Source organism: Gasterosteus aculeatus, chromosome 6 (genome assembly GCF_964276395.1).
Source record: "Gasterosteus aculeatus chromosome 6, fGasAcu3.hap1.1, whole genome shotgun sequence".
NCBI classification, from domain to species: Eukaryota; Metazoa; Chordata; class Actinopteri; order Perciformes; family Gasterosteidae; genus Gasterosteus; species Gasterosteus aculeatus.
In genome coordinates, this window is record NC_135693.1 from 12,203,748 (window position 1) to 12,228,222 (window position 24,475).

The window sequence follows — 24,475 nt, forward strand, 5'->3', positions numbered from 1 at the left end:
TAATTAAAATATAAACGAAAAACAACTGCAATGCTGGTGACATGTTAGGAAAATCAACTACAAATGAACTACGAAATAAATGAAATAATTCTCAAATAAAAAAATACATCTGGTAATTTGTTTGTGGTGATTTGTTTTCAGCCCAAAAGGGCTTTCTCTTTCAATACATATAGACGATCTTTTAAAGAAAAAAAGTCAACTACAACTCCCAGAACTCCCAATCAACGGCAAGCAAAATGTCCAGAAACGCAAGCAGCACATTTTGTGCACGTTGTAAACGACACATCCCAGAGCGTACGCGTCTCACCGCCGTGCAGGTGTTTTGCATAAGAGAACTCATTGCTTTCGCCTTAACAGTGTGCCACGCGACCTGAAGTCATGGCTGAGCAGGTGGCGGTCATGTGTGATCAGCTGATCAAAGCCGTGAATGTGATCATGGACGCAGAAACCGGACAAATTTACCGACTGGAGGCCCTAAAGGTAGCATCGTTTTAGGTTGCTAGCTAGCTGCCAGCTAAATGAGCGTGTCGTTTATTGTAGCTGTTGTAGAAGTAAAACCAGGTCCCTGTGTATCCGAATAAGCATTTGTTTTTTTAGCGTAAATAGCAATGACATAGTTCATACTGCTGGTGTACATTTGTAAACGTTAGCTAACGCTAAATGTACAATTGATGATGGCCAGATGCGAGCTAGCCGGTAACTTATGCCATGATTATCACTTCCATCACAGCAGTCACTGTCCGCTCACCTCCATTCATTCTTTGGAATGGTAACATCTGGTTTAATACCGCCAGTCTCACAGATTTTTGTGAAAGACAGAGCTCAGTACACAGAGTCAAATTCATTCTAACGTTATGTTGCTAATGGCAACGTTGCACCTAGCTCGAACGGCTAACGTTACTTGGTAGGTTAGCTATATGCTAAGCTATACATGAGTACTTACTGTTTTATAACCAATGCAGCTGTTGCTGTACCAATATGGACGCCTTACAAATATAGAGTAATAATACTCTAAATATTATTATTAGGAGAAGCCGTTTGTTGATTTGGCGTTAGTTGCTGGTGATCTAACATGCTTTCTTTTTTTCACAACAGTTTTGTGAAGAGTTTAAAGAGACGAGCACCTTCTGTGTGCCATGTGGTTTACAACTCGCCGACAAAGCCCAACCAGCTGTAGTGAGACACTTTGGTTTGCAAATCCTGGAGCACGTCATCAAGTGAGTACACCGTGGAGCCGCAGTATGATAAGTAATTACATGATAAATGCACATCTGAAAGGCGGTATTTAATGTCTCGCAGGTTTCGATGGAACAACATGCAACAGCAAGAGAAAGTCCAGTTGAAAGAGTGTGCCATGCAGCTGTTATCAACTGTGAGTGTGCATAGAAGTAGGCTTTTAAAAAGATTAGCATCAAATACCACTTAGATTGTGTCTCACAGTCTTAAACACTGATCTGACACCTTCTTTGGGTCTCCTCAGGGTACTCTTGCTATTCTGGAGGAGGAGAGCCACATCAAAGATGTCCTGTCCCGAATCACTGTGGAAATGATAAAGAGGGAATGGCCTCAGCATTGGCCAGATATGCTTAAAGAGATGGAGGCGCTCACTAGCCACGGGGTGAGTAACTGGTAATTAAGTACGTGTCGATTAGTCATGTTGATTTACATGTGGCATTGTCATAACATTTTGGCCATTAGAAATATTAACATTTTATTGGGCAAGTACAGCCACTATGGACTGAAACAACATCTTTTCCACTTCATTATTTTATCAGTGCAAACATGTTTGTTTGTTTTTTAGGCCAAAAGATGCAGCCTTTTAATCAAGTCGTCATTCACTTTTTTTTAAAAAGCCACACGCAAGAAAATTAAGTAAAAGCAAAACGCCCCAATGACTTTTTATAGGAGGCGCAGACGGAGCTGGTGATGCTGATACTGTTAAGGCTGGCGGAGGATGTGATCAGCTTCCAGACATTGCCCACCCAGCGACGCAGAGACATCCAGCAGACACTCGTCCAAAACATGGAGAGCATCTTCAGCTTCTTAATGGCCATTCTGCATGTTAACGTCGAGGACTACCGTAAATTGGTCAGTGGGGTCTTAACTTTGCTTTTGTCGAAAAAGCTACTATTTTACTGTAACTTACTTGTCAGTATTAATCATATCTATTGGTGTATTCTTGCTAAATTAATTAATTAATTTTTCTCATCTAGAAAGGGTCACCCGGACATGAACTGCAGGTGAGAAGACGTTGCTGCATGGCTTCTCCAAAAATTGACTCAATTCTATGGAATTGATTACCTCCCTTAATTCTCTGCACACAGGCCAGAGCTCACTGTCGAGTCGCAGTGGCGACGCTGAACACGCTTGCAGGCTACATAGATTGGGTCTCTCTGGTGCACATCACCACCGGAAACTGTCATCTTCTGGAGATGTTGTGTTTGCTGCTGAGTGAACCGGAGCTGCAGCTGGAGGCAGCGGAGTGTCTGCTCATCGCTGTCAGTCGGAAGGTGAGGCGCAGGCGGTGAAAAGAAAAAACACACTTTTGAAAATCATTTGAAATGATGGTTAAGCCGTCGTGCTTGTTGTGGAGAGATCATTCTTTCAGTCTCATTTATCGTCTGTGTGTGTCTCATAGCTACTATAAGATATCTCTAGAACTACCAGCTCAACTAATTGGAATAGAATTTCTTGACTCCTTTTCTCATGAAAAGGAGTCCTATAGATTTAGAGGAACAGCGCCACCATGTGGCTATTGTTCTTCACGAGAATAAGCTCCATCTTTAATTATAGAACTATGAATGACTTGTGCTTAAGTAATGCCTTTAAAGTTCAAATTCAACTAATAATCACCCTAAGATGTGTTTTAATAAATTGTGCCATTCTGCCAAAGGGGAAACTGGAGGATAGGAAGCCGTTCATGCTGCTGTTTGATGATGTCGCCATCCACTACATCCTTTCTGCCGCCCAGTGAGTACGACTGCTTCTCATTTCTCTCCGCATGGTTCAACATGCAGCCATTGACCGGTTTGCGTCTGTGTAATTACAGGTCGGCAGATGGACTGGCAATATGCAAGAAGTCCGCTGAGTCGCAGTAAGTAACGGGACACACCTGCCTCGCCGTAAAGCAGCCATAAAAATATGCCGTGGTAAGTTTAGACGCTGCGTCTAGCTATGACTCATGTTGTTCCGTGTGAATTACTGTAGAGCAGTGGAGGTGGTGGAGCGGCGGTACGTATTCCTGAAGAGGCTGTGTCAGGTCCTGTGTGCTCTAGGAGGCCAACTCTGCTCATTGGTGGTGAGTTTGTGTTAATTTTGCCACATTTTGATGTTTTTATCTGGACCTGGTCCACGCATGTTATGTGAAATCACAAAAGCATAGGTAAGCTTATTAAACGTTTAGTCTTCTTTGTGTAAAATGTCCTGTTCTCGCCACAGGGGTCAGATGTGGAGGTCGAAGTACCTGCCAATCTCAGCAAATACACAGCAGCGTTTTTAGCTTTCACAACACATTCCAGTCAGGTGAGAACACAATCATTTTAACTGCATTCATATTTGTGGAATATGGATCTTTCAGCTGTGTTGGGTCCGTCCTCATTGGGATTTGTCCCCCTTTTGTCCTGCAGTTTTTAAAGTCATCCACTCAGGCCACTTGGGGCGCTTTGTTCAGACACGAGACTCTGTCAAAGGACCCAGTTGTTGTTGAGATGGCCATCAAGTACCTCAGAGCATGTATGACCAACCTCGTGAAGGTGAGACGCAGGACGACCGCGCTTCCATTCCCAAGGTACACAGATGTCAAACAGGGATAACTTTTTTTTCTTCCCTTTCTCTCCAGATTGGATTTCCATCCCGAAACGACAACCCGAGTTGCGAGTACTCCCGCGTGGACTTCGACAGCGACGAAGACTTCAATGCGTTCTTTAATTGTAAGTATTACGGATCCAGAGACCACAAAATCAATACTTTTTAGTTCAGCCTTCAACGTTTTTCACAGTGCATGTTCATACCTAACAGCTTTTCGAGCGCAGCAGGGAGAGGTCGTGAGGATTGCATGTCGCATGGTCCCTCTGGAGGCTTTCCAGATAGCGGCTGAATGGCTACAGTATCAGATCACCAGCCCGATAGATACTGGGGCTGCAACATGTAAGTGTTTGTACTTATTTTTGAACATCTTATGCAAACATTTCTTTGGTACATTTGGTGGATTTTGATTTAATTTAACATGTAATATATGCAGCACTTAATTTGGGCTTACCACGCGTCACCACCATTGGTCAGATTTACGAGAGCAATCCCTATTAACCACTTCAGTCTAACCGACTCATTTGGATAAGGACAAATGAATGTTTTATCATCAGTAAGGAACACTGCAGGTCCATTGTTTATATTTTTACTCTCTTATCAAAATGTTCTCCTCCTCTCTCTTTGTGCTTCACTAGCCAAGACTGCTGAGGGCCTGTGCACGCTCTTGTCTCCTTCACTGGTCCAGTGGGACGCGATGACTGTCTTCTTGGAGTGTGTGGTCCCACAAATTTTCAGAAATGTAGCGGAGGAGGTAACAAGGACAATCTTTTGTGTCAGAACAAAACCGCGTGTAGAGGAGGGGGAAGGAGGGGGGGGGGTAATGTTGATTGTAATGATGTGAAGGTTTCCCCCTTCTTCTGGCTCTTACTGTATTAGAAGCTGCCTATAGATCAGAGCATGGAGCTGCTGCAGGCCACGCTGAACTACGACACCAAAGACCCGCTCATCTTGTCCTGCGTACTCACAAACATCTCGGCCCTCTTCCCCTTTATTAAACAAAGGCCGCACTTGCTGCCACAGGTTCTCTACAAGGTCAGCAGTCGTCATTGTACACATGTGTTTTACTACCATACATGTTATTATTGTGTAATTAAATTGATAGTATATATATAAGTGTTTTCTTGTGATGATTTGGTTAGTTGAGGACATTTTACTACTTTTTGTGTGTTTTTGAAAATGTATTTTTGGGGAAAATGTACATTCTGCATTTCTAATGCGCCTGCACTTTGACCTCAGTATTTCATTTTTGTGTTCCTACAGCTGTTTAATGCCATAACATTTGAGGTCAGTCAGGAAAGTAAGGTGAGTTGCCTTCAGAATAGCCGAATGTTGGTACTGTTCCATTTTGTCCGAATATATAATTTCCAACTGACTTCTTCAGGCACCACGAACCCGAGCGGTAAAGAACGTGAGGAGGCACGCCTGTTTTTCCATCATCAAGATATGCCGGGATCACCCACAGTACCTCCTGGTAAATTTCACTCCATCCCATTATAATTGCATTTAGTTGGTGGATTTTCATGCATAAAATGTGAACCAGAAGTCGAGCTTGCTGATACAATGAATACTTTGACCATTTCATTTATTTTTTCCTCTTCAGCCGAGCTTCGACTTGTTTTACAACCACGTTAAGAAGTTGTTATCAAGCGACGGCACGCTCACTCATATGGAAAAGTGTTTGCTGATGGAATCTCTGGTGCTCATCAGTAACCAGTTCAAAGACTTTGCAAAGCAGAAGGCCTTTCTCGATGAGCTGATGGCTTCAGTGGTTTCAGACTGGACCTCCGAGGAGATGAGGCAGTGCGTCTGATTTCTCGCTCATTTTACTACTTATATCTTCCAGCGTTCCACTGTGATGGCGGATAAATGTCCTTTGTCCCTTTTGTGTTCTTCAGGGTGTTGTCTGACCCTGCTGTGTTCCTGTCCTTCGTCGGCGCCGATCAGGTGGTCAATGACCAAAGTCAGGACACAGCGGGCCTTAACAGGGGCCGGGTAAGTGTATAGACCTATAATCAGCGCTTTGATCCCCGGCTCCTCCAGTCTGCATGTGAAGGTTGTCTTTTCCTTCTTTTTAAAGGCTGAATTACACTAAAGTGATGTCATTTCTGACCCCACCGGAAGGGTTTGCGTTTACCTATTTCATCATTGCCACCACATCATGGATTGAATATTTATCAAAAATCTCAATATGTACATATTTTACAAAAGCAGTTATGGCCAAACCCTACAGGTTGAGGTGTTTCAGTCTGGTCAAAAGTGATGGCGAACAAGTGACTGGCCAACAAAGTAACATTGTCATTCCTGGAGCCTTTGCTAGATGGCTACACATTTTCTTTTTAGGTAATAACTACCATTTCACTGTGTTTCTCCTCTAGCTGGGTTTCTGCCTGTTTGCCATGTTGGGGGTGGTGAAGCGGGCACGCTGGCCTGCAGACCTGGAGGAAGCCAAGGCAGGTGGCTTCGTGATGGGCTACACCGCTGCCGGAGCTCCAATCTACAGGAACCCCCTGACGGCCCACTTTCTGGTCTTGCTGCCCAACCTGCTGGCTCTAATCAGGTGCGCCTGTCGGGTGGCACGTGGACCTTGTGTTCAGCCATGGAGGGAGAACTATGTTGGACTATCAAAAAGGCTGTTTTACACGTGATGTGGATATGGAACGGGTTTGATTTCTAGCTGGTACTCGCATGTGGGTCATTCATGTAAATGGGTCCTCGATAGGAGTAAAAGTATCTCAAAAAACGTTCCGCTGTAAAAACTGATCCGTGTCTTCCCCTTGCCCCTCGCTGCAGGACTAACAACTGTCTGTTCATGCCGGAGAACATGGCTCGCCTGAGTGTGACCTTCTCTAGGGCCCATGAAGTGATGGATGCAGAGAGAAATATTGTTCTTGGTGAGAGGATCTGTCCCCGCATGCATCTGCCCGTTAGTGAGAAGGATTGTGGTTAAACCCTCTTAATATGATCTCCCTCCAGGTCTCTCTCAGCCTATTCTGGATATTTATGACTCCGCTGTGTGTAGAACCAGCTTGGAGCGGATGCAGGGATTTCTCTCCACATTGTATGACAACTGGTGAGACTTTTCCCCGACTTTTTTTTTCTTCCGTATTGTTTATAGCTCGCATGCAGTTGCAGATTCAGTTCTGCTCTCTTTACCTCCGTAGCTTCCACGTCCTCGGAAGTGCAGGTGTGTCCTTGCAGCAGGAATTCTTCAGCATTGAGAGGTTGAGCGAAGAAATAGCTGGTTCTGTTTTTGTCTCCCTCGACCATGTGCCAGATCACAGACTCCGCCCTATGATTCATATCCTTTTTTGACCTCAATTGATTTGATGATTTATTTATTTATTCTTCCATTTGGTTGGTTTGATAGTCCTAATCAAAAAGCCACGGCAAAAAAAGTTTTTCTTTTGAAAGCTATACTTCTCTACATGAACATGGCTTAGCTATTAACTCCTGTTAACGTGGGATTTCCTTGACAAGTGCACGTGTGTTTGTGAGGCAGTTGGTGCTATCGTGTCCTCAGGAGTACGTCAACAGTCTACTCTGCCCCCTGCTCGGACCTCTGTTCGCCTACATGCAGCAAGTCAGAGCTCCACGCCTCCAATTCTGTAACACTCAGCCTGAATGTCTTCACTTTCATTCACTCGCTCATAATCTCATGGCCTTGCTTTTGTTTCACACTACAGAGGCTCAACGTCAAGTGGCAGGTCATCAGCCAGAGGAGCTCGGCCAAGTAAGTTGCAGCATAATGTGTCTGTATGTGGTTTTATTTATTTATTTATATATATATATATAGATAATGTCAGCGATTTGGAAATGATGTACTTTACAAGAAAACAAAGCAGCTCCCTTTGTTTCCCGAATGCCCAAAACACAGATCCCAATTCACCTCAAACCGCCAGTATTTTGTTTAGCTGGAGAACAACAAAAACATGTTTATGTTGAATGTCTATGAAACGCAGTCCCTTTTTACATCAGCTAGGAACTCTTCTCAAATTCATTGCACATGCGTCTCCATTGCAAATCCTGTATATTGAATTCTTTGATGCCCCTCTGACTGGTTGTGTGGATACTGGTAACCTGTTTGTTGTGTTTTTAGTGGTGACGAGGAGGAGGAGGAGGTGGTGTGTCAGGAGAGCCAGGTGACGCAGGAGATGTTGGAGGAGCAGCTGGTGCGTCTGCTCAGCAGGGAGGTCCTGGATCTTCTCTGTAGGTTTTACTCCTCCCATTTAAACACAAGTAGAATGAACATTTGTTGACATTCAGGGGATTTTGTGCTCTGACAACATTTAAAAGCCAGGTTAAATATCAGACGAATGCACCCTGAAAATGATTGATATGTTGCTGTAAACCGATTAACTAGTGGAAGGATTAAAATGGAAAGAAGTCTTGACTAGAATAGAAGAGTTATATGTGCCAGTCACTATATACATTTTATGGCAGAAGCATTGATAAGAACCATCGTGAAAGTGAGTTATTGTTACACTCGTTTTATGACCGCAATGTAATGTCACTGTCTAAACCCACTGGGAACTACTGCTAAAGCACTTAAGTAATGTGGAACGTTTGGGTGTGTGCCAGCTACACAACATCATTACGGTTTCAGGAAAGTGCAAATATCAGCCATAATTGCTCTGTAGAGGTGGTAGGCGACAGTGTTCCTTCCATTATGATTTCTCTTGGTTTTAAAATTCTTTACTTTCGCTGTGCACACCCTAGCTGTGAGCTGTATTTCCAAAAAACTGGCCGAACCAGCTGCGAACAAGGAGGAAGTAGACGGTAAGAGTCCAGTTTCAAATATTTCAATCAATTAGTTTATTCTTCTTTTATTCTTTTTTCGAAGATTTGATTTTGATTTCTCAACCCATACAACACACATTGTCTACCTTTTCATAAAAGCTCTTCTTTTGGTTTTCTTCTTTATTAGCGCCTCATCCGTCTGTCAGTGCTGTGATGTCATTGAAGAGTTTGATGCCGCTTAGCTGGCCGGACAGAAACTAAACAAATCCCCAAATTCTTAATGATAAAGCAGAACGAGACCTGTGTTTGTGTTTTTAGATTCTGACAAAGCATCTGATTGCTTGCCTTGAAATAGGTCGATATACTTCCGAAGCACTTTGAATTGCCTTTTTTGTTTGAATGTGCAATATAAATAAATTGGCCTTGCCCTGCAGAAGAAGACATGATGGACTCGGTGCATGCAGCGTCTCCTGCCGGTCCCACAGAGGAGCTGACTGAGCTGGGGAAATGCCTATTGAAACACGAGGTCAGACCCAGATGCACGGCGTCCCGAGGACAGCCCGGTTACTCATTAAACGCTGCATATTGACTTACGGTCTCTCTTTTTCACTTGGTCCAGAACATCTACATGACCCTGCTGACCCTGTCCTTCACCTCCCTGTCATGGAAGGACACCACCAACTGTCACCGCACCGCTTCGATGGTCTGCTGGACCCTTCTGCGGCAGGTTAGCACACCGAATGCAACAAATGTCCAATACGCCTTTTCATGTCACACTTTTCTTTTGAAGGATAAAACTGCCCATATTCTATATTTGGGATATTTTTCAAAGATCCCAAGAAAGAAAAATACATTTTTCACTTTCCTATCCCGCATGTGGCTCTCGGCAAGATATAAATATTTTAAAGCTGTGCACAAGTTTATTAGGACTTTTTATGAATACTCTGCATAAATCTGCATATGTATTCCAATTGTAAAAAAAAAAAGATTAAAATAAATATTACATTATAATAAAAAGCAGCACTACACTTCTCTCTGTCACTGCACGACATGGCGGGAATCACATAGTCCTTTTCTCTAATTGAAATTAAATCTCACTTTATGATTTAACAAAAAACATACCAACGGTGAGGAGAGACGCTGTGTCAACAGCAAGTGCTGGAATCGTATGTCGATCAGACTACTTTCACTTTGATTCAAGATGATTTCCTGACTCAGCAGCAGGGCACCGGGGGATTGGGCCAATGTGAGTGGCGTGAGACTATCTTCACACGCATTTCTTCTCTCGTTCCTGCTGTGTTTCTTCAGGTCGCAGCAGGTAATCTTCTTCCTGAGGCAGTCACGTGGTTCTACACTAGTGTCCTCAGGAGCCTTCAGGTTCATGGGCAGCATGAGGTCTGCAACTCTACCCTCTCTCAGCTCGCCATGATCATTTATGAAAACCTGGTGAGACGGAAGGCATGACTGCCATTTCTGCTTCATTATCATTTAAAGCATTTAAAGCAAGGACACTCTCATTACAAAAAGTCACTTTAAATAATCCTATACATGAGAAAAGAGTCTGAATATTTGGGAGTTTTGTAGGAAAAATAACCATGAATTAATGCTCAGTTTATTTCTTCTCTTTGTGATTGCTACCCCATCTTTCTTAGCGGCCTCGCTACATAGAGCTGAGAGCGGTGATGACCCAGATCCCCAACATCAGTGTGGAGACTCTGGACCAGTACGATCACAGGCTCATCGACCCCAATGCTCAGAAGCTCGGAGACAAGAAGAGGAGAGACCAGTTCAAGAGGCTCATCGCAGGAACCGTTGGGGTAATGCCACATTTAGCGCCTAGAGGGCAGTGCTCCTCTATTGTGTCCCACTGGTTGGCCTTCTCGGAGTGTGATTCTGCCTGTGCTGTAAATCTTCTGTGCTCAGCAGCTCAATGAGGCTGCACAATGTGATAAAAGTCTCTCTAGTAGGTCTCGGATAGCTGTGTTTGACCTCTCCGCTCTCTGTTCCCTGCCAACAGAAAGCTCTGTGCCAGCAGTTCAGGAAGGAGGTTCATATCCGGAATCTTCCATCGCTCTTTAAAAAGACAAAGCCAGACAAAGATGTGCTGGGCAGTGAAGCATTGGGCCTGGAAGCTCTCTTCTCCCCGGCGAATGATACTTTGTAGGAGCACATCGTGGGTTCTAATGGACTTCATACGGACCGAGGACAGTTATGTGTACGACGCTGGGCTTCCCCTCTGCATCCTCCTCCAACATAACTCGCAACACTGTTTTTCCCAAAGGTCATCTTTTATTTCAACCGGTGTCGTTCCACAGCACCAGTCACAACCATTAGAAAATCCCACCCACTGGTCATTAATGCAGACAGTGAATCCTTTTTTAGAAAATAGCCGTTGGTATTTGCTCTGAAGCAGAAGCTTCATTGAGCCACCAAATTATGAGAGTGACTGACATGTGCTGAAGGTAACGTGTTCACAAGATAAGGTGAAGAGGCTTTATGCAAACATACCCAATAATGAATTGTGATTTCAAGAATAGATAGATATAATAGTTTTCTAGTTTGCAGCCAATACAGTAGTTGGTTTAGGTAATGTATTTAGCGAGTCCCTCAGAACAATTTACACACCCCAAGTATTGTTTTAAACTGCTTATTTAATGCAAAGAACATATCATACTACAAATACTTCTGCCATATATTGTGCCAAAACACTCAAGATAGACTTTGACAAACTTGACCAGACCTAATAAGATATAACTTTCATGAAGATTATTTAAGGATAATGTGTAGCTTAATCCAAGTTTTGCGATCAGGAAACGACGAACCAGCACTACATTCCGTTATTATCCAAGGTATTGTTTTAAGCACACTTCAATTGATGTATTTTGCTCTTATGGAGCTTTCATGCGGTGTTATTTGTTTTGTGTTGTGTAGATTCAGGCCTAAAATAAAATAGTTACTTTGGCTTGGAGTGAGACTTTGAAGGGCATATTGAGTAAAATGGTTCGGATTTGGAGATGTCACTGAAACAAGTTCACATCCTTCATCATGAATAGGAACATTTATGACACTTGACCTTCCAATGAATTTATTTTACCCTTCATGGTGATCGTTTGTACATTTGGCCATTAAAAAAAATGAAACGCTTGTTCAACACTAAAATGTTATGTACAATGGAAAAAATATCCTTTCTAAAATTGTAGTGTGGTTTATATTTTGTTTTTGAATAAAAAAAAAAGAGATTTAAATTAATCTCAAACTCAAAGTTTTAATACTTTTTATAATGTTTTGTGTGTACGAGCATATTTCCACTGTTTTGCCATGTCATAAACACGTTTAACAAAACATTAATTAAATTGGGAACATCTGTGTTTTGTTGCGTTTCTGAATCAAATTCAGTTTATTCTGTAATTCCCTTCTGCCTGCTATTGATGCTGACAAATTTATAAGTTTGTCAGTTTTTAATTTTGTGTACCTCCCGCGACGACCTACAGGAAACAAATACAATGACTTAAAAATATATTCTTATTAAAAATAGAGTTTTGTGTACCTTTTAGAGTAGCGGTTCCCAAACTCAAGAATGCCGTGGCCCAATTTGAAAATCTGAAAATCTTTCGCGGCCCACCCAAACCTTTAATCACAACTCATCCGCGAGCAAAAGTCCGTCTCCGCGAGGTATTTGCTCGTTTGCGAAACGTGAACTTTCTCTGCTCGCGCTGGAAAGAGTTTTCTACGCGCTCGCTGTTCTTTTTGACAGTAAGGTGGAGACGGTGCTTTCAGGGTCCGATTGATGCTGCGAGGTGCGTCCGCTCCCGCCGCCCCCCTCGCCATCCACGCCTTAAATCTTTGGCTCCTTTTAGAATAACTTATTTCCCCGTTAAGATGGTTCAGCTACTGTAGAGAAAAGGGCGCCGTCTCTCGCTCTTTAATCTCATGAAGTGCTCGGCAAGAACGACAGCTTTGTTTCTCTGACGCGCCATACAACCAGTATGGATCAACCGATTAACCAATTGATCCATATATATTAGGCGCTCCGGATTATAAGTCGTTTTTTGAGAAAATTAAAGCCGTTTAAGTGCGCCTTGGAGTGTGGAAAATGCGGTATATTTACTTTAATACTACAAGAGGCGGCCCTTTTGTTGAACAACGACAGGCGGACAAGAGCAGCCGTTTAGAGCGAGAGCCTTATTGTTTTATTAATCTGTCCGTTTAAATTGTTTGTGCTTCATCAACTAATGTTTCACATAACTATTGTGCCGTATCATACATATTTTAATATTAATTTCAAACTTTTAAAAATTGAAAATTAAAAAACTTTATTTATTTATTGTAAATTACCTCTTGCGGCCCACCTGCATTACCTTCGCGGCCCACCAGGGGGCCGCGGCCCACACTTTGGGAATCGCTGTTTTAGAGGATGTATTGTGAAGGGGAGTGCACGTGGGAAAGACTCCTTGAGAAGTATGTTATTAAAAGCAGTTCTGACTCCACGTCGGTAGGGGGCGGTAATGCGCCGTTTGCTCTTAGCTAAAGTAACTAGAAGCGCAGTGAAGAACAGTGGAGGACAACAACTGCCAACGTCTTTCAGTGGTCCATTCTATTTATTTTATTAATAATTCAAAGTAGCTATTCAAATCAATTCATTTCTGTTAGGCTGCATCGGTACTGTACAAGCATTAAATATGTTTCTGCTTGTTTACTTTTGAAAAGCTTAAGCAAACCGATATAGTGTATGCAGGGTATTATAGGTTTATCGAAGGATGGATTTATATATTTAAAGTGGACCTGACCTTTATTTACAACTGAAACAATCAGTTTCAGTTGTAAATAATCAATCAGCCGGTTGACTGAAAAGTATTACTCAACCAAGATAACCAATTAATTCAAGTAATTTATCAAGCAGAGAAGAGAACTTTTGCAGGGGAATAATATTTGAAGTCTGAGGGTCATAAGAAGAATGGAGCCCGAACGGTTCCTTGTGGGCCCCCCGTGCTGCAAGACACCGGGTCTTACTCACTCTCCCGTATACACACATACTGTAGGTGGTTAGTCCAGGATCCATGTAGAGGGGTGGCGGTCCACTCCGGTTCGCTCCAGCTCGTCCCTCAGAAGCAAAGGCCGGATGGTGGTGAGGGCGTCAGCTATAACCCCGTTGCCAGACTTGTCGGCAAACAATCCAAAGATGAGCACACAATCCTTGGATTATCATCATTATCATTAAATCTGTGGAAATACTTTTTGCGCCAGGAAAAGTCTTTGATGGCATTATAATAATGTGATTTTAGAATTGACTCTTTAAGGTAATTTGATGTCCCAGTCCTCTGGCAGCAGTTGCTGCATTGATTGTTTATGGATGTGTGGTTTCACCACACCCTATTTGAAAAACTGCTCGAGCTCTATCAAGTTGCATTGGCGGGTCAATCGATATTTTCACGCCCTGCCACAGGCTTTATAAAGGTGTTGTCTGGACTCTCATTTGGCTTTATGTGTGGGTATAGTTATCATTTTCACAAACTGAAATGTCTTCTTCCACGATTTGTATTCTTCGGCATTTATTTCGACCCTCCAGCCGTAAGGCCCGCTGCAGAGACGCACCCTCACAGCATGGGGCTGCCAGCCCTCGTGGTCGGGATGGCGCGCTTCTGTTCATTTGCACCGGGTATCTTACGCCGAATATTAAGCCCCTGTTTGCTGTAACTGTCTTTGTCACTCTGACTCCAAATGTTTTGAGGACGGCCTTAGTCCGTTTACAGCAGTGGATTTATAAGATATATTCAATGCACTAGTCGTTGCATTCCCCAGACTGATTCTTCTCAGTTGCCTTTTGGTGTAATGAACCCTTAATTGAATTAACTTCTTTTGCCAGAGAATTCTGGCTCACAAAGCAGAGGTTAGACTGTGATTAAATTCAATTGATTACACACAGGTGACCTCCATTCATGTTATGATTTGTATTCTAAAAACAATTTGCTCGATTGATGTTTGGCTGGGGTTTTCTTTATATTTCCATACTTTTGGTAATTTTTTTAAGTTCTGTGTTGTGAAGTGTGAGATACATTTGATTAAAAAAAACTATTTTATTTTCAATTTATTTTTGCCATGACAAAAACCATTGGAGACCATGTCCTAATGAATACAATAAATAAAGGGTGTGCTCGCTGAATCTGTTAATGTGTCACGTGTTATTATTATTATTATTATTCATACAGACGTTGCTATACTTGTCTTAAAAATATATTCGTATTGTTCCTCGTACTTTTAGCTTCATTAGCGTGAACACGTTCTTCCCCCTGCGCGAGGCCTTCGTGTTCTGATTAACCGATAGGAAACACGTGCGCGTCTTTACCTCATAACCTTCTCTTAACGCGACCTGGGCCGCTCATAAGCGACCATCCAGCCTCGGCTCGCACGGACACAACCGCTCGGGTTCAAGATGTTTTTCTGGTGTTGTGTCGTCCTCTTCGCCTCGGCCGGTTGGTCGGTGGACGCCGCGGAAGGGATGACGGGTGAGCCGCGCGCGGTGCCGGTGAACGACACCGAGGTTCTGAGGGCGGCTCATTTCGCGGTGTCCGAGTTCAACGCGGAACAGCGGGTTGCTTACAAGCTCGTGAGCATAAAATCGGCCAAAATTCAGGTAAAAAAAAAAACTAATTTTAAACTTTATTTTTAATAAGAATATATTTTTAAGTCATTGTATTTTTTTGCCTGTAGGTCGTCGCGGGAGTAAACTACATCTTGGAGGTGCTGCTGGGACGCGCGAAGTGCCAGAGCCTCTCCGCCGCTCAGACGGAGCCCTGTTTTTTCCGCTTCAAACACAACGTAAGTTCAAGATGTGATGCAAACAAACGCATGCACCCAAACGCTACTCTTGCCCTATGCGGTCGATTGTGGAAATTACAAGGATTCGTTTTCTTTTTTCAGGAACTTCGGTGCCGCTTCGTCGTGACGGAAATGCCCTGGAACGGTTCTCGCGCACTTACCAAAAAAAAGTGTCGCCCATCAAATTGATTTTTGCTGCCGTTGCCAAGTAAACACTTTTTTTTGTTATTTCAACTGTGTTCTGTGTGTTTCATAAACTGTACAGCGCACACACACACCCTGTATTTATTCATTGGCTCCCACACACGCCACTTGTTCCATCACTGAGTGGAGTAAGTTCAGTGACCTGCATTGTAGAAGGCCAGAAGAACTGGCATAATTATTCCAGTGAGTGACTGGGAGCAGCTTTGCTGCGCCTCATCTCTCAGTGTGTGTCCTGGCAGCTGTAAGACTCTAGTTGCGTGTCAAGCCCGGTAGGACACATGGCTGCTAAATGGAGACGAGGCTGCACCTCTTCACACTGCAACCATGGAGGATTACAGGCATTTTCAGATTACTGTCTGCTGCCCTGACCCCCTTTTTATTTTTCTTTAGAAATCTAAAACTGATGGAATAAATGGCTTACTAATATACACAAATGCAGGCAGGGATCTAATGTACAATACCTGTTTATTTGGGGGAATAGTCATTGATATTATTTTTATCTACCATAATTTCATGAATGTTTCTTCTCAAACATTGTTTTGCATCACTGACGGAAATTAGGGTTAAAAACTGAAATTACTGTTTGCCAATTATTAACATTGACACTTCAAAGTGGTGTGGGGGTCAAAGGTACTGCGTCTGTTTGGCTTTGCTTTACAGTAAACAACCGCATGGATAAGCGGTGCAGCCCCCTCTCACCCAGTGTCTCTAATCAGGGACGTCTTAATCAAACTCAGCAAAACATACAGAATTGGCTGGCACTGTGGATTAGTTAGCAGGGGTTAGGAATGTGGGGGAAGGGGCGCCTTCTCAACGTAGTATGACTAACATGGAAGCTCTGGTGCCAGCAGTATGCCGCGTCCATCTGCCATTCCAGCCCGCCCACCCACCCACTGACACACTAACAGGTGCGTGCGCGCAGATCCACGTGTGTTTTCTGTGCACACGCTCGCGTGCTCCACCGCGCACTCTGGCCCTACCCCTGTCCTCACTTAGCCTGGGCAGCAGATGGTGAGGGGCAAGGCTAGTAGCCCCCGCCCGTCCCAACTCCAAGCCACCAGCCCGTCGCTCCCCTTTTTTTTTTTTTTCTCCCTACTAACACCACCCCACCCCTCTTTGTGTGGTTGAAGAGCCTGTGTTGAAAGGCGAACCCCAGCTTCCCTCCTCCCTCCTCAAAAACCCTTGGCTGTCTGCCATTGGCGGGACTCAGTCAGGTGTTCTAATGCTTCAGTTAGGGGAGGAAGCGCTGGTTAATCTGCCCATCGCGTGCCACTAGCCATGGCCTGGCCTCTTTGTGTCTGGCACCCCTCTGATCGGTCCCTCCATCCCTTCATCTGCCCCCCCCCACGCCGCCCCTTCTCCTTCTCTTCCAACCCAGTTTCTCTACCCCAAGACAGTTCTTTTCTTCAAGATCAACCCTTTTTGTCAGGATGGGTTTTAACGGCATTCTTCTAATAAATCCAGCAGGTCTGACAGTTTTGAATTGCTCATGGTTAATGGATTGAACTCCTATTGTCCTACGAGTAAATAAGCCCGTCTCTATTTTATGCTGACTCATCTCAAGCTTCCAGAATGCCTACAAACTTGTGCAGAAAAACTGCTGCTGTTGAATATTGCACCGTTCTTCTTGATAAGTTCTGTGCTGCTTCGCACCAACAGTATAGTCGTGGCTTTCCGTGCAACCATGATGTGCTCTTTGTCAATCGTAAATTATACTAAAAAAACACATTGTATTCCATCAAAGTTGTGCTTTGAGTAGCACTCAAATTGAATCAAGGGATTAACGTAAAAATGTACTTTAAGAATGGACTGAAATTTGCAATTTGAAATGTATCTCGTGTAGCTGTGTATTTTTGTTATTTCAGTGTTTCATATTTTACTCTTGCTTGTTCATGCAGGTGAAAGTCCATCTCATCCGAAGGCAGCACCACAACATGCTCCCAGAGCACGGCTCTTATTAGGATGAATGATGCACCTTGCAGAAGGCTGATATGGCGTGATTGCATAACCAGAGAGGGGTCATTACCATTTGACCCCTGCTGACCTTCTTCTTGATTGACCCTGGGTTTGGTCACCGCTTCAGAGCACAGGCAGGAGTATAAGGTCAGAGTTCAAAGTATCATCAGCTGTGCTGCCTTGGAAACAACGGCGTTTACTCCTCTCATGGTCAGTTTTAATCTAAGGAAAGTGGGTAATTTAAAATGTTTTATTTGCCTTGATTTTGTCTCAACTTTGAAAGGTTTGGTTTTTACTTATTTGTAATGCTCCAAAATGACCATTGTTCTTTATGTGGCTAAAAATAAATTTAAGAATATATCCTTTGGACTGATATCTGATTTGAAATATTGAACACTGCTATTTGTAATTGTTTCTGTTGTGGTACTGATGCTTCAGTCATGTCAAAGCAAATCTGCCCGGTTCAAGTAGCATTATGATCGACTAGTTATATTTGACGGATTAGTTATTTGTGCTTATGCTGTTGTTTTGCACGTTTGTCTTGGGGTTTTCATCATGTACTCTACAGCAAAGCATACAGCGCGTGTCTTCAGTACGTGGACCAAAGCTTTGCGATCCGCCATTGTGGTCAATCGCAACACACCGCGGTTTGCTTTTCCACTTCCTGTTTGTGACTGTTGTGAAGGGTTTTCTTGCAATCAGTGCTGCGGCAGGCAGGGGGGAGAAAATCAATACCTTCAATGTAACATGCGGCCCATGGAATAAGGGAATGATTTGTGTAGGGATGGCTGCTCCCTGCATCATATGGGATTTGTGTTTGGTGGCCGGACGAGTCGAGAGGAGGAAGAGAAACCCAGAGCAAGAAGAACTATAAGAGGTTAAAAAAAAAAAGTGATCATGGCACCACTCCTCTCCTTTTCCCGCTGTCCCTCGCCTCCTTTTTCTTCTCTCAAGCACACCATGCTTTCCGACGTCCCGCTTGATCTTAGCGCTGTTTTATCATGCAACTAAGACCGACGGGACGCACAACACACGCCAGGAGTTTAGCAGGTTGTAGAGACCACCTGCCAGAAAGGGCATATGCCCCATCTCCTCTCCAGATAAATGGGAGCACGTTAATATCACGGTGCAGTCAGAAAGGGAGCGATCGGGACAAGGGGGAGGGGGGGGGGGGGGGGTATAGGGAGGGGTGGGGAGACGAAATGTAGAGCGAGAGTGTAGGAGGCTTGCAGACAGACGGGGGGACCGGAATGAGAGCAAGTCTTGGAAAGAAACAGAAAGATGGAAGTGTGGAGGCGGGAAAGATCGAGAGAAGCGAGGACATAACGACCATAGAAAAATACGTGTGTGTGTGTGTGTGTTTGCTTTATTGCAGTGGCCCCACCTACCCCTCCATCCTGTTAAGTAGACACAGTCCTAAGGAGGAGGGGTAGGATCCCCTCCCTCAGCCATGACACACACACACACACACACATGCGCGCACACACCCTCTCTCTGGCTCATACACACACACTCTGCTCCGTGAGGGAGCAGTCGCTGAAGAGCTCTGGATAGACCATGCGTGCTTCTGCAGGTGTCCCACCCTTCTCCCACCACATGGATGCTTCAGAAGGTTCTATTTCCATTTGTTTATTTGTTCTTTCTGTCATATATCTCAATTCTTCTTCTAGTTTTCTTAGGTTTTCTGTTTCTTTTGCTCGCGGATAGCTTCTCCTCATCGTTCAGCTGCTTATATGTTTGTGTGACATTACGTGTGTGTGTAACCGCCGGTACCGTATACCACTGTTCTGACAACTTTAGTAGACTGGATTCTTTTAGCTCCGTGTGTTAAACCTCGATTTATTATCATGCCATGCTTCATTCAAAACTAATTTGATTGGGGTCGTGGCTTTGGCCGCTAATTGTAATTGTTTAGTCTTGTATTTTGTTATTTTTATTGGTGCTCAACTCTTAAGGGTGGAGGGGGACAAAGCGCATTATGAATGCTCTGTACACCCTCTTGTATGCGTATTCATGATGTTTGGTGAAGGCTTTCGGTAACCTTATGTAGAAATACAGCATTTCTACAATAAAAGTGATGTTTTCCGCTTTTTAGGCGGTAATAGTGATGAGAGTGTGGAAGAATTGGAGATGGACTATTTTAGAGTGTTAATGGTTGAACCATTGCCCAGGCTTGGCACAGTGGCAGAAACACGATTTTAAAAAAAAGAAAAGAAAAGAACTCAGTTGAGTTGCGACCATGCTGAATATTCATTATTTTTCATTATAGAAAAAGAAGATTTGTGTCTCCAGTAAAAAATAACTAGCAAATGGCCAAACCAGAATACATGCTTGGTTAGACAGAAATAAGGTAGAAGGAGGCATAAAAAATGGCTAATATTCTGGCAACGTGGAGTGAGTGAGAGAGGGAGGGAGGGAGGGAGAGCACATGTCTGGCATGTAGCGGGTTGTGTTGGTGAACACCCAATACACCCTCCTTCTGCTGATACTAGAGATCTAATTACAGGAGCATTACTCTCAAATGTATCGATGAAAACAGTTTCTAGTTTCTATGGGCAGCAGAAACATACATTCTAAATGTGTAGTTCTACGTTCATTAGCCATTTTATTTCGTGTGATATTTAGCGGGATGACTAGGCTAGTTTTGGTCTACCCAGGGGATTTCTTGAATAAATAATCATTTGGTTCGCTCTCCTGGCTTTTGGTTGTATGCTTAGGACATTGTGACCACACAGTCTGTAAATGACCATATTTCTTCCGGCATGATTGAAGTTTCAGGGCAATCCTACTCTCGTCGTCCATCCCAAATATTCAAAATGGGTCCAGGTCGTTGCTTCCTTTCATTTGTTTGAACAGACTTGAAAATTAACCTCCAAATCCATCCTGGAAATCTTTCTTCCAGATCTCCCCCTCATTCCCTTTCTTCTGCTCATCCTTTAGGCTGAAGCAGTGTTTTCTCCCCCCTTGTTTTAGGCTCATATTGACCTGTTAATAGTATTATCCACAGAGCGTGTGGCTGGGCCAGGGTCACATCCCTCTAGGGTTTTGGATGGTCAGCCCTCTGGCCACAGTTTGGTCAGAGAGCGGCCAATAGGACCAAAGCTGTGGTCATCCTTCAATCTATCTCCTTTCACAGCAGAGGTCACATGGGCCAAAGGGTAATAAGTTTAACCCCTTGAAGGGTGAGGAGTCAGAGGTCACAAACAAGGCAATAGCGAGAAGGTTTGCATCATCAATCAGAAGGACCACTGCTTACATCTGTGCTGATGATGACACACGCACGTTTCTGCCAACTTCATTTGCATGGCTTGCTAAACACAAAGGGCAGCAATTAGGATCATCGAATGGGAACAAAAATATTAGTATTGTGAAGAGGCTGGGCAGTCAGTTTTTGTTTGACGCTTTTAGAGTAATATTTGTAACCTCTTGTGTGATTTTAACACACTTCATTATGCAGACATTTGAATAAGATCCCGGGTAATGTTTGTAAATGCAATTCATGTTTCTTAATGATTGCGCTGCTTAGCAGATCTCATGCCGATTTCTAATGTCCTAGAAAAAAATATATATATATTCTATTTGCCGGGAATCAGGTGTTATGTTATCCCTTCATTACTAACTTTAGTGTTTGTTCAAACAAAAAATATATATACATATTTTTTCTACATAACTAACTCGAAAAACAAGGTACTAATTATCCCAATATGTGGAATGTTTATGTGCTTGTTGCATTCTACACCCTTAATAGTATGCTGCATTGAATACAATATGCTGATATGTTGATTATATCAATGGTTTGATGAAACACAGTAATCTTTGTCACATGACGATTTAAGTGTATTGATCATAGGTTTAATCACAGATGTGTGTTCGTGTTAGTTAATTTCCAGAATTTTGTGCCGATGTCCATTGTCTCGAACGCACCGGTTTCTTTAAATACATTTAATTATTCCACCAATTTTAGGGATGCTATTAAATTAATTTCCTACAATGCTACTTTGACATTTACTGTACTTGAATCCCACCGCAGATGCGAAAGTGTGTTCGAAATGGTGCTGTGCTGATGTTTCAGCATCTCGCGGAGGTCTTTCCTCCTGGCTGATGTTAGCGATGTGTCAGCATTAAGCTCGGCCTGCCTGCTAGGCCGCGGTGGCGACCAGCCGAGCCTGGCCCGAAGCCAGACCAGACATGTCTTGGCACCAGACAACAGAGACGTGACGGGACGGGACCAAGGATTGGCAGAAAAATATGATCGTGCAGTATTGCTGATCCATATTACCACCAAAGTACACAGGAATGTTTATTATGCATATTCCTTAAGGGATAATAACTTGAGATTTTCCGCCTCTTTTTTCCCTTTCTTTTGGATTCAACAGTGTACTCTGAAGGGAGAAAGAAACAGCGGGAGGAAGCAGCGGATGAAAGAAGACATCCACAAAGATCCCGCGTCCGACTCCAAACGTGGAAGTCGTAGTTACATGGTACGTTCAACCACCGCGATAGTCCTGATGTGAGTTAACTTTAATTAGGAATAAGAAAAAGCTGGCTCCACGTGCACATTACACCGTGGTGACTGTATGTTAAAACGCTGCACGCTATGAGGCCCGTGCATGCCATTGAATGTGTGAACAAGAGAGATGTACATGTTGCTCAGTCAGCTATTGCACAGACAGAGACCATCAATCACAAACGCATGGTGAGCCGCATTGCTCTTTTCCTGCTCCCCCAAGTCTTTTCTCTGGGCTGGAATTACACAGCATTTTACCTGCAACACTGCATTTTTCTGGGCTTCATCATAACCCTGCACCCTAAACCCAGGCAACACATTTGTGCGCCGCCATGTCTTTTCAAACTGACGAGGGGAAATTTCATGAGAAATTGTAAATCTGCACCATATATTGTACAGTGTTTCTATTCGTATTTTATTCTCTCGTTGCAGTAAAATGTGCACAGAGGGACGTCCGTAATGTTTGTGTTTTTCTGCAATCTGTTAAAATAACACTACAAGTACTAAATATGTTATTTAGGGCCGTTACCTTGCTGTGGTTTATTCGTGTCACAACACGGCTTCTCCAAGCCTGCTTGACTCCTTGTTTCCCTGCATGCGCACGATGCCACGTGTTTAATAACTCGGTAAGAAAATAACCTTTTTTTTTGTTCTTACGTTTCACCAATATTGTCGATTCTTCCTTTTAACATTTTCAACATCTAATTGGATCCTTGGTATGATCTCACCAAACATTTGCTGTTTTGAATGTAGACAATTTTAAACCATAAAGCCGCATTGACCGCTGAGACCTTGGGCTTTGGATAAGACGTGAGAATGAGTCTGCTGACAGGCAACGGTTTTGGAGAGCGCGTGTGATAATCAGCAGGTGCGCTGGTTGTTGTTGTGATAAGGGCGGGTGATTGATCATGCGGTCAAGGTCTTGTCTTTCAAAGAGTTTGATCAGCTGAAAGGTTCACTTCATACTACTATAGTAGAGAAATTACTCGTGTCTGCCTTTCTAAAACGATTCACGCAGGTTTCATTTATTCCGTATTCATGAAGTGTGGAATCTGTCTTTTAAAATGATTTGAAACGTATTGAGTTGTAGAAAATCAAATAGGAAAAAAAATGATCAAAGGAATTGAACGTTAAGCTGTGTTAAGACACCTATTGGTGTGTGTGGGGTCTTACTGAAGTGAGGCAGTGCCTGTCAAGAAATGCTCTTTGTAAAGGTCAGATATTACGGCTCGCTGTGTTGTGATGTGGCCAATAAAACAGCCAATAACTGACTCTGTGAAACTGGCACTAATTACAATGTTTCATCCCCACAATCGAAAATATGCCATTTAAAGAAACGTAAAATGTTCTTACAGCTTTTATGAAACGGTGAAACTGCAAACTAGAGTAATGAATTAACCCGTAAGACAGCAGTCATTAAACATCACCGATAAGAAAGTTTCGATATTGATTCGATAGGAATGAAGTTCCATCTGCCCATGTCGCGTCTGAAAGTATCCATGCCTGTTGTCCGTGGTGTGCTGACATCGTGAGCGCCTTCATGGGCGCAAGGTAAATACAGAAGTTAATCTACACACCGGTACGGCGCAACTTGCCTCACTGTTTAAACTGTTTTCCTTCAGGTCAGAAAGGAGCAGAAAAGACTTCACCAGAGAAGTCTTGTCTTTTGGTGCATTCTTAAATATGACTCAACATCTTAAAGACCTGATCCTTTGTTTTAAATTGAAAAGGCAAGACGATTAGAACTGTTCACAGGATGTAATCTTTTCTGTCCCAAGTATTTTTATGAGTCTGAAATAATCGTACTGCGGTAATTGCAGAGATTTAAGTTTTATTTCTGGAACTCCACGCTCCACGCGGCCCTCGCTTAAGAGGATGAACGAGATATTCCTTTTGGGAGATGCTTTGAGTTACCGTTCTCATCGTTCCTATTAAGCTTTGCAAAAAACGAGATGCTACTTTATATATCGTTTCATGTTCCTGTATTTGAGTAAGGGTAGTGGATGAGATAGCAAAGGCCTCACTCGGTGCATCTGCCGTCTGTTAAATCAAGGTAATGAACCGGGACCTTGAAATGACCAAAGGGCTGTAACATAACGTTCCCCTGGAACACGCCAGTCGTCCACTCGGCCCGAATCGACTCACCACTCATTTACATAAGACATAAATTCACATTTAAATGGCAGAAAATTGCTTGGGTGTCTAATACACTGGGGCATATTAAATTATAATTGTAGTTTGTGTGTGTGAGTGTGCCGGTGTGTGGGGGGGGTGATATAAGATTGTAGAGATGTGCGGTGGAATTATGTGTCCAATAACCGTGATGGGATGTAAATATGGTCAGGACAGTCAGTAGTCCGATGTGGTACCGGCCCATTTAATCTGAGACTGCAATGCAGGGGCTGCCCGGCTGCCAGTCCCACACCGAGCGGACGGCAAATCAAAACA

The 24,475-nt window shown here is 43.3% G+C and overlaps 2 protein-coding genes across 3 annotated transcripts; both read left to right on the top strand.

Moving 5' to 3' along the window:
- The first annotated feature begins 204 nt into the window (after positions 1-204).
- xpo5 (exportin 5) lies at positions 205-11,806 on the top strand. The gene is made up of 33 exons (XM_078104442.1): positions 205-480; positions 1,096-1,217; positions 1,300-1,372; positions 1,481-1,618; positions 1,906-2,088; positions 2,214-2,240; positions 2,325-2,510; positions 2,894-2,970; positions 3,050-3,094; positions 3,208-3,298; positions 3,439-3,522; positions 3,627-3,752; positions 3,839-3,929; positions 4,018-4,146; positions 4,443-4,558; positions 4,684-4,839; positions 5,068-5,109; positions 5,189-5,278; positions 5,408-5,607; positions 5,703-5,799; positions 6,183-6,364; positions 6,598-6,698; positions 6,781-6,877; positions 6,969-7,104; positions 7,289-7,387; positions 7,491-7,537; positions 7,904-8,013; positions 8,524-8,583; positions 8,979-9,070; positions 9,164-9,271; positions 9,853-9,990; positions 10,197-10,361; positions 10,562-11,806. The coding sequence occupies exons 1-33, from the start codon at positions 379-381 to the stop codon at positions 10,706-10,708; spliced, it is 3,657 nt and encodes a 1,218-aa protein (XP_077960568.1). The 5' UTR covers positions 205-378; the 3' UTR covers positions 10,709-11,806.
- Positions 11,807-14,806: 3,000 nt separating this feature from the next.
- Positions 14,807-17,873, top strand: LOC120820217 (cystatin). Of its 2 annotated transcripts, XM_040177737.2 has the most exons (4): positions 14,807-15,175; positions 15,253-15,360; positions 15,463-15,568; positions 17,463-17,873. In XM_040177737.2, exons 1-3 carry the CDS (start codon positions 14,975-14,977, stop codon positions 15,547-15,549), a joined length of 396 nt encoding a protein of 131 aa, XP_040033671.2. In that variant the 5' UTR covers positions 14,807-14,974; the 3' UTR covers positions 15,550-15,568; positions 17,463-17,873. The 2 variants fall into 2 exon arrangements, with proteins under 2 accessions (XP_040033671.2, XP_040033670.2); XM_040177736.2 differs by lacking the exon at positions 17,463-17,873 and having other exon boundaries at positions 14,808-15,175; positions 15,463-15,594.
- Positions 17,874-24,475: the final 6,602 nt, after the last annotated feature.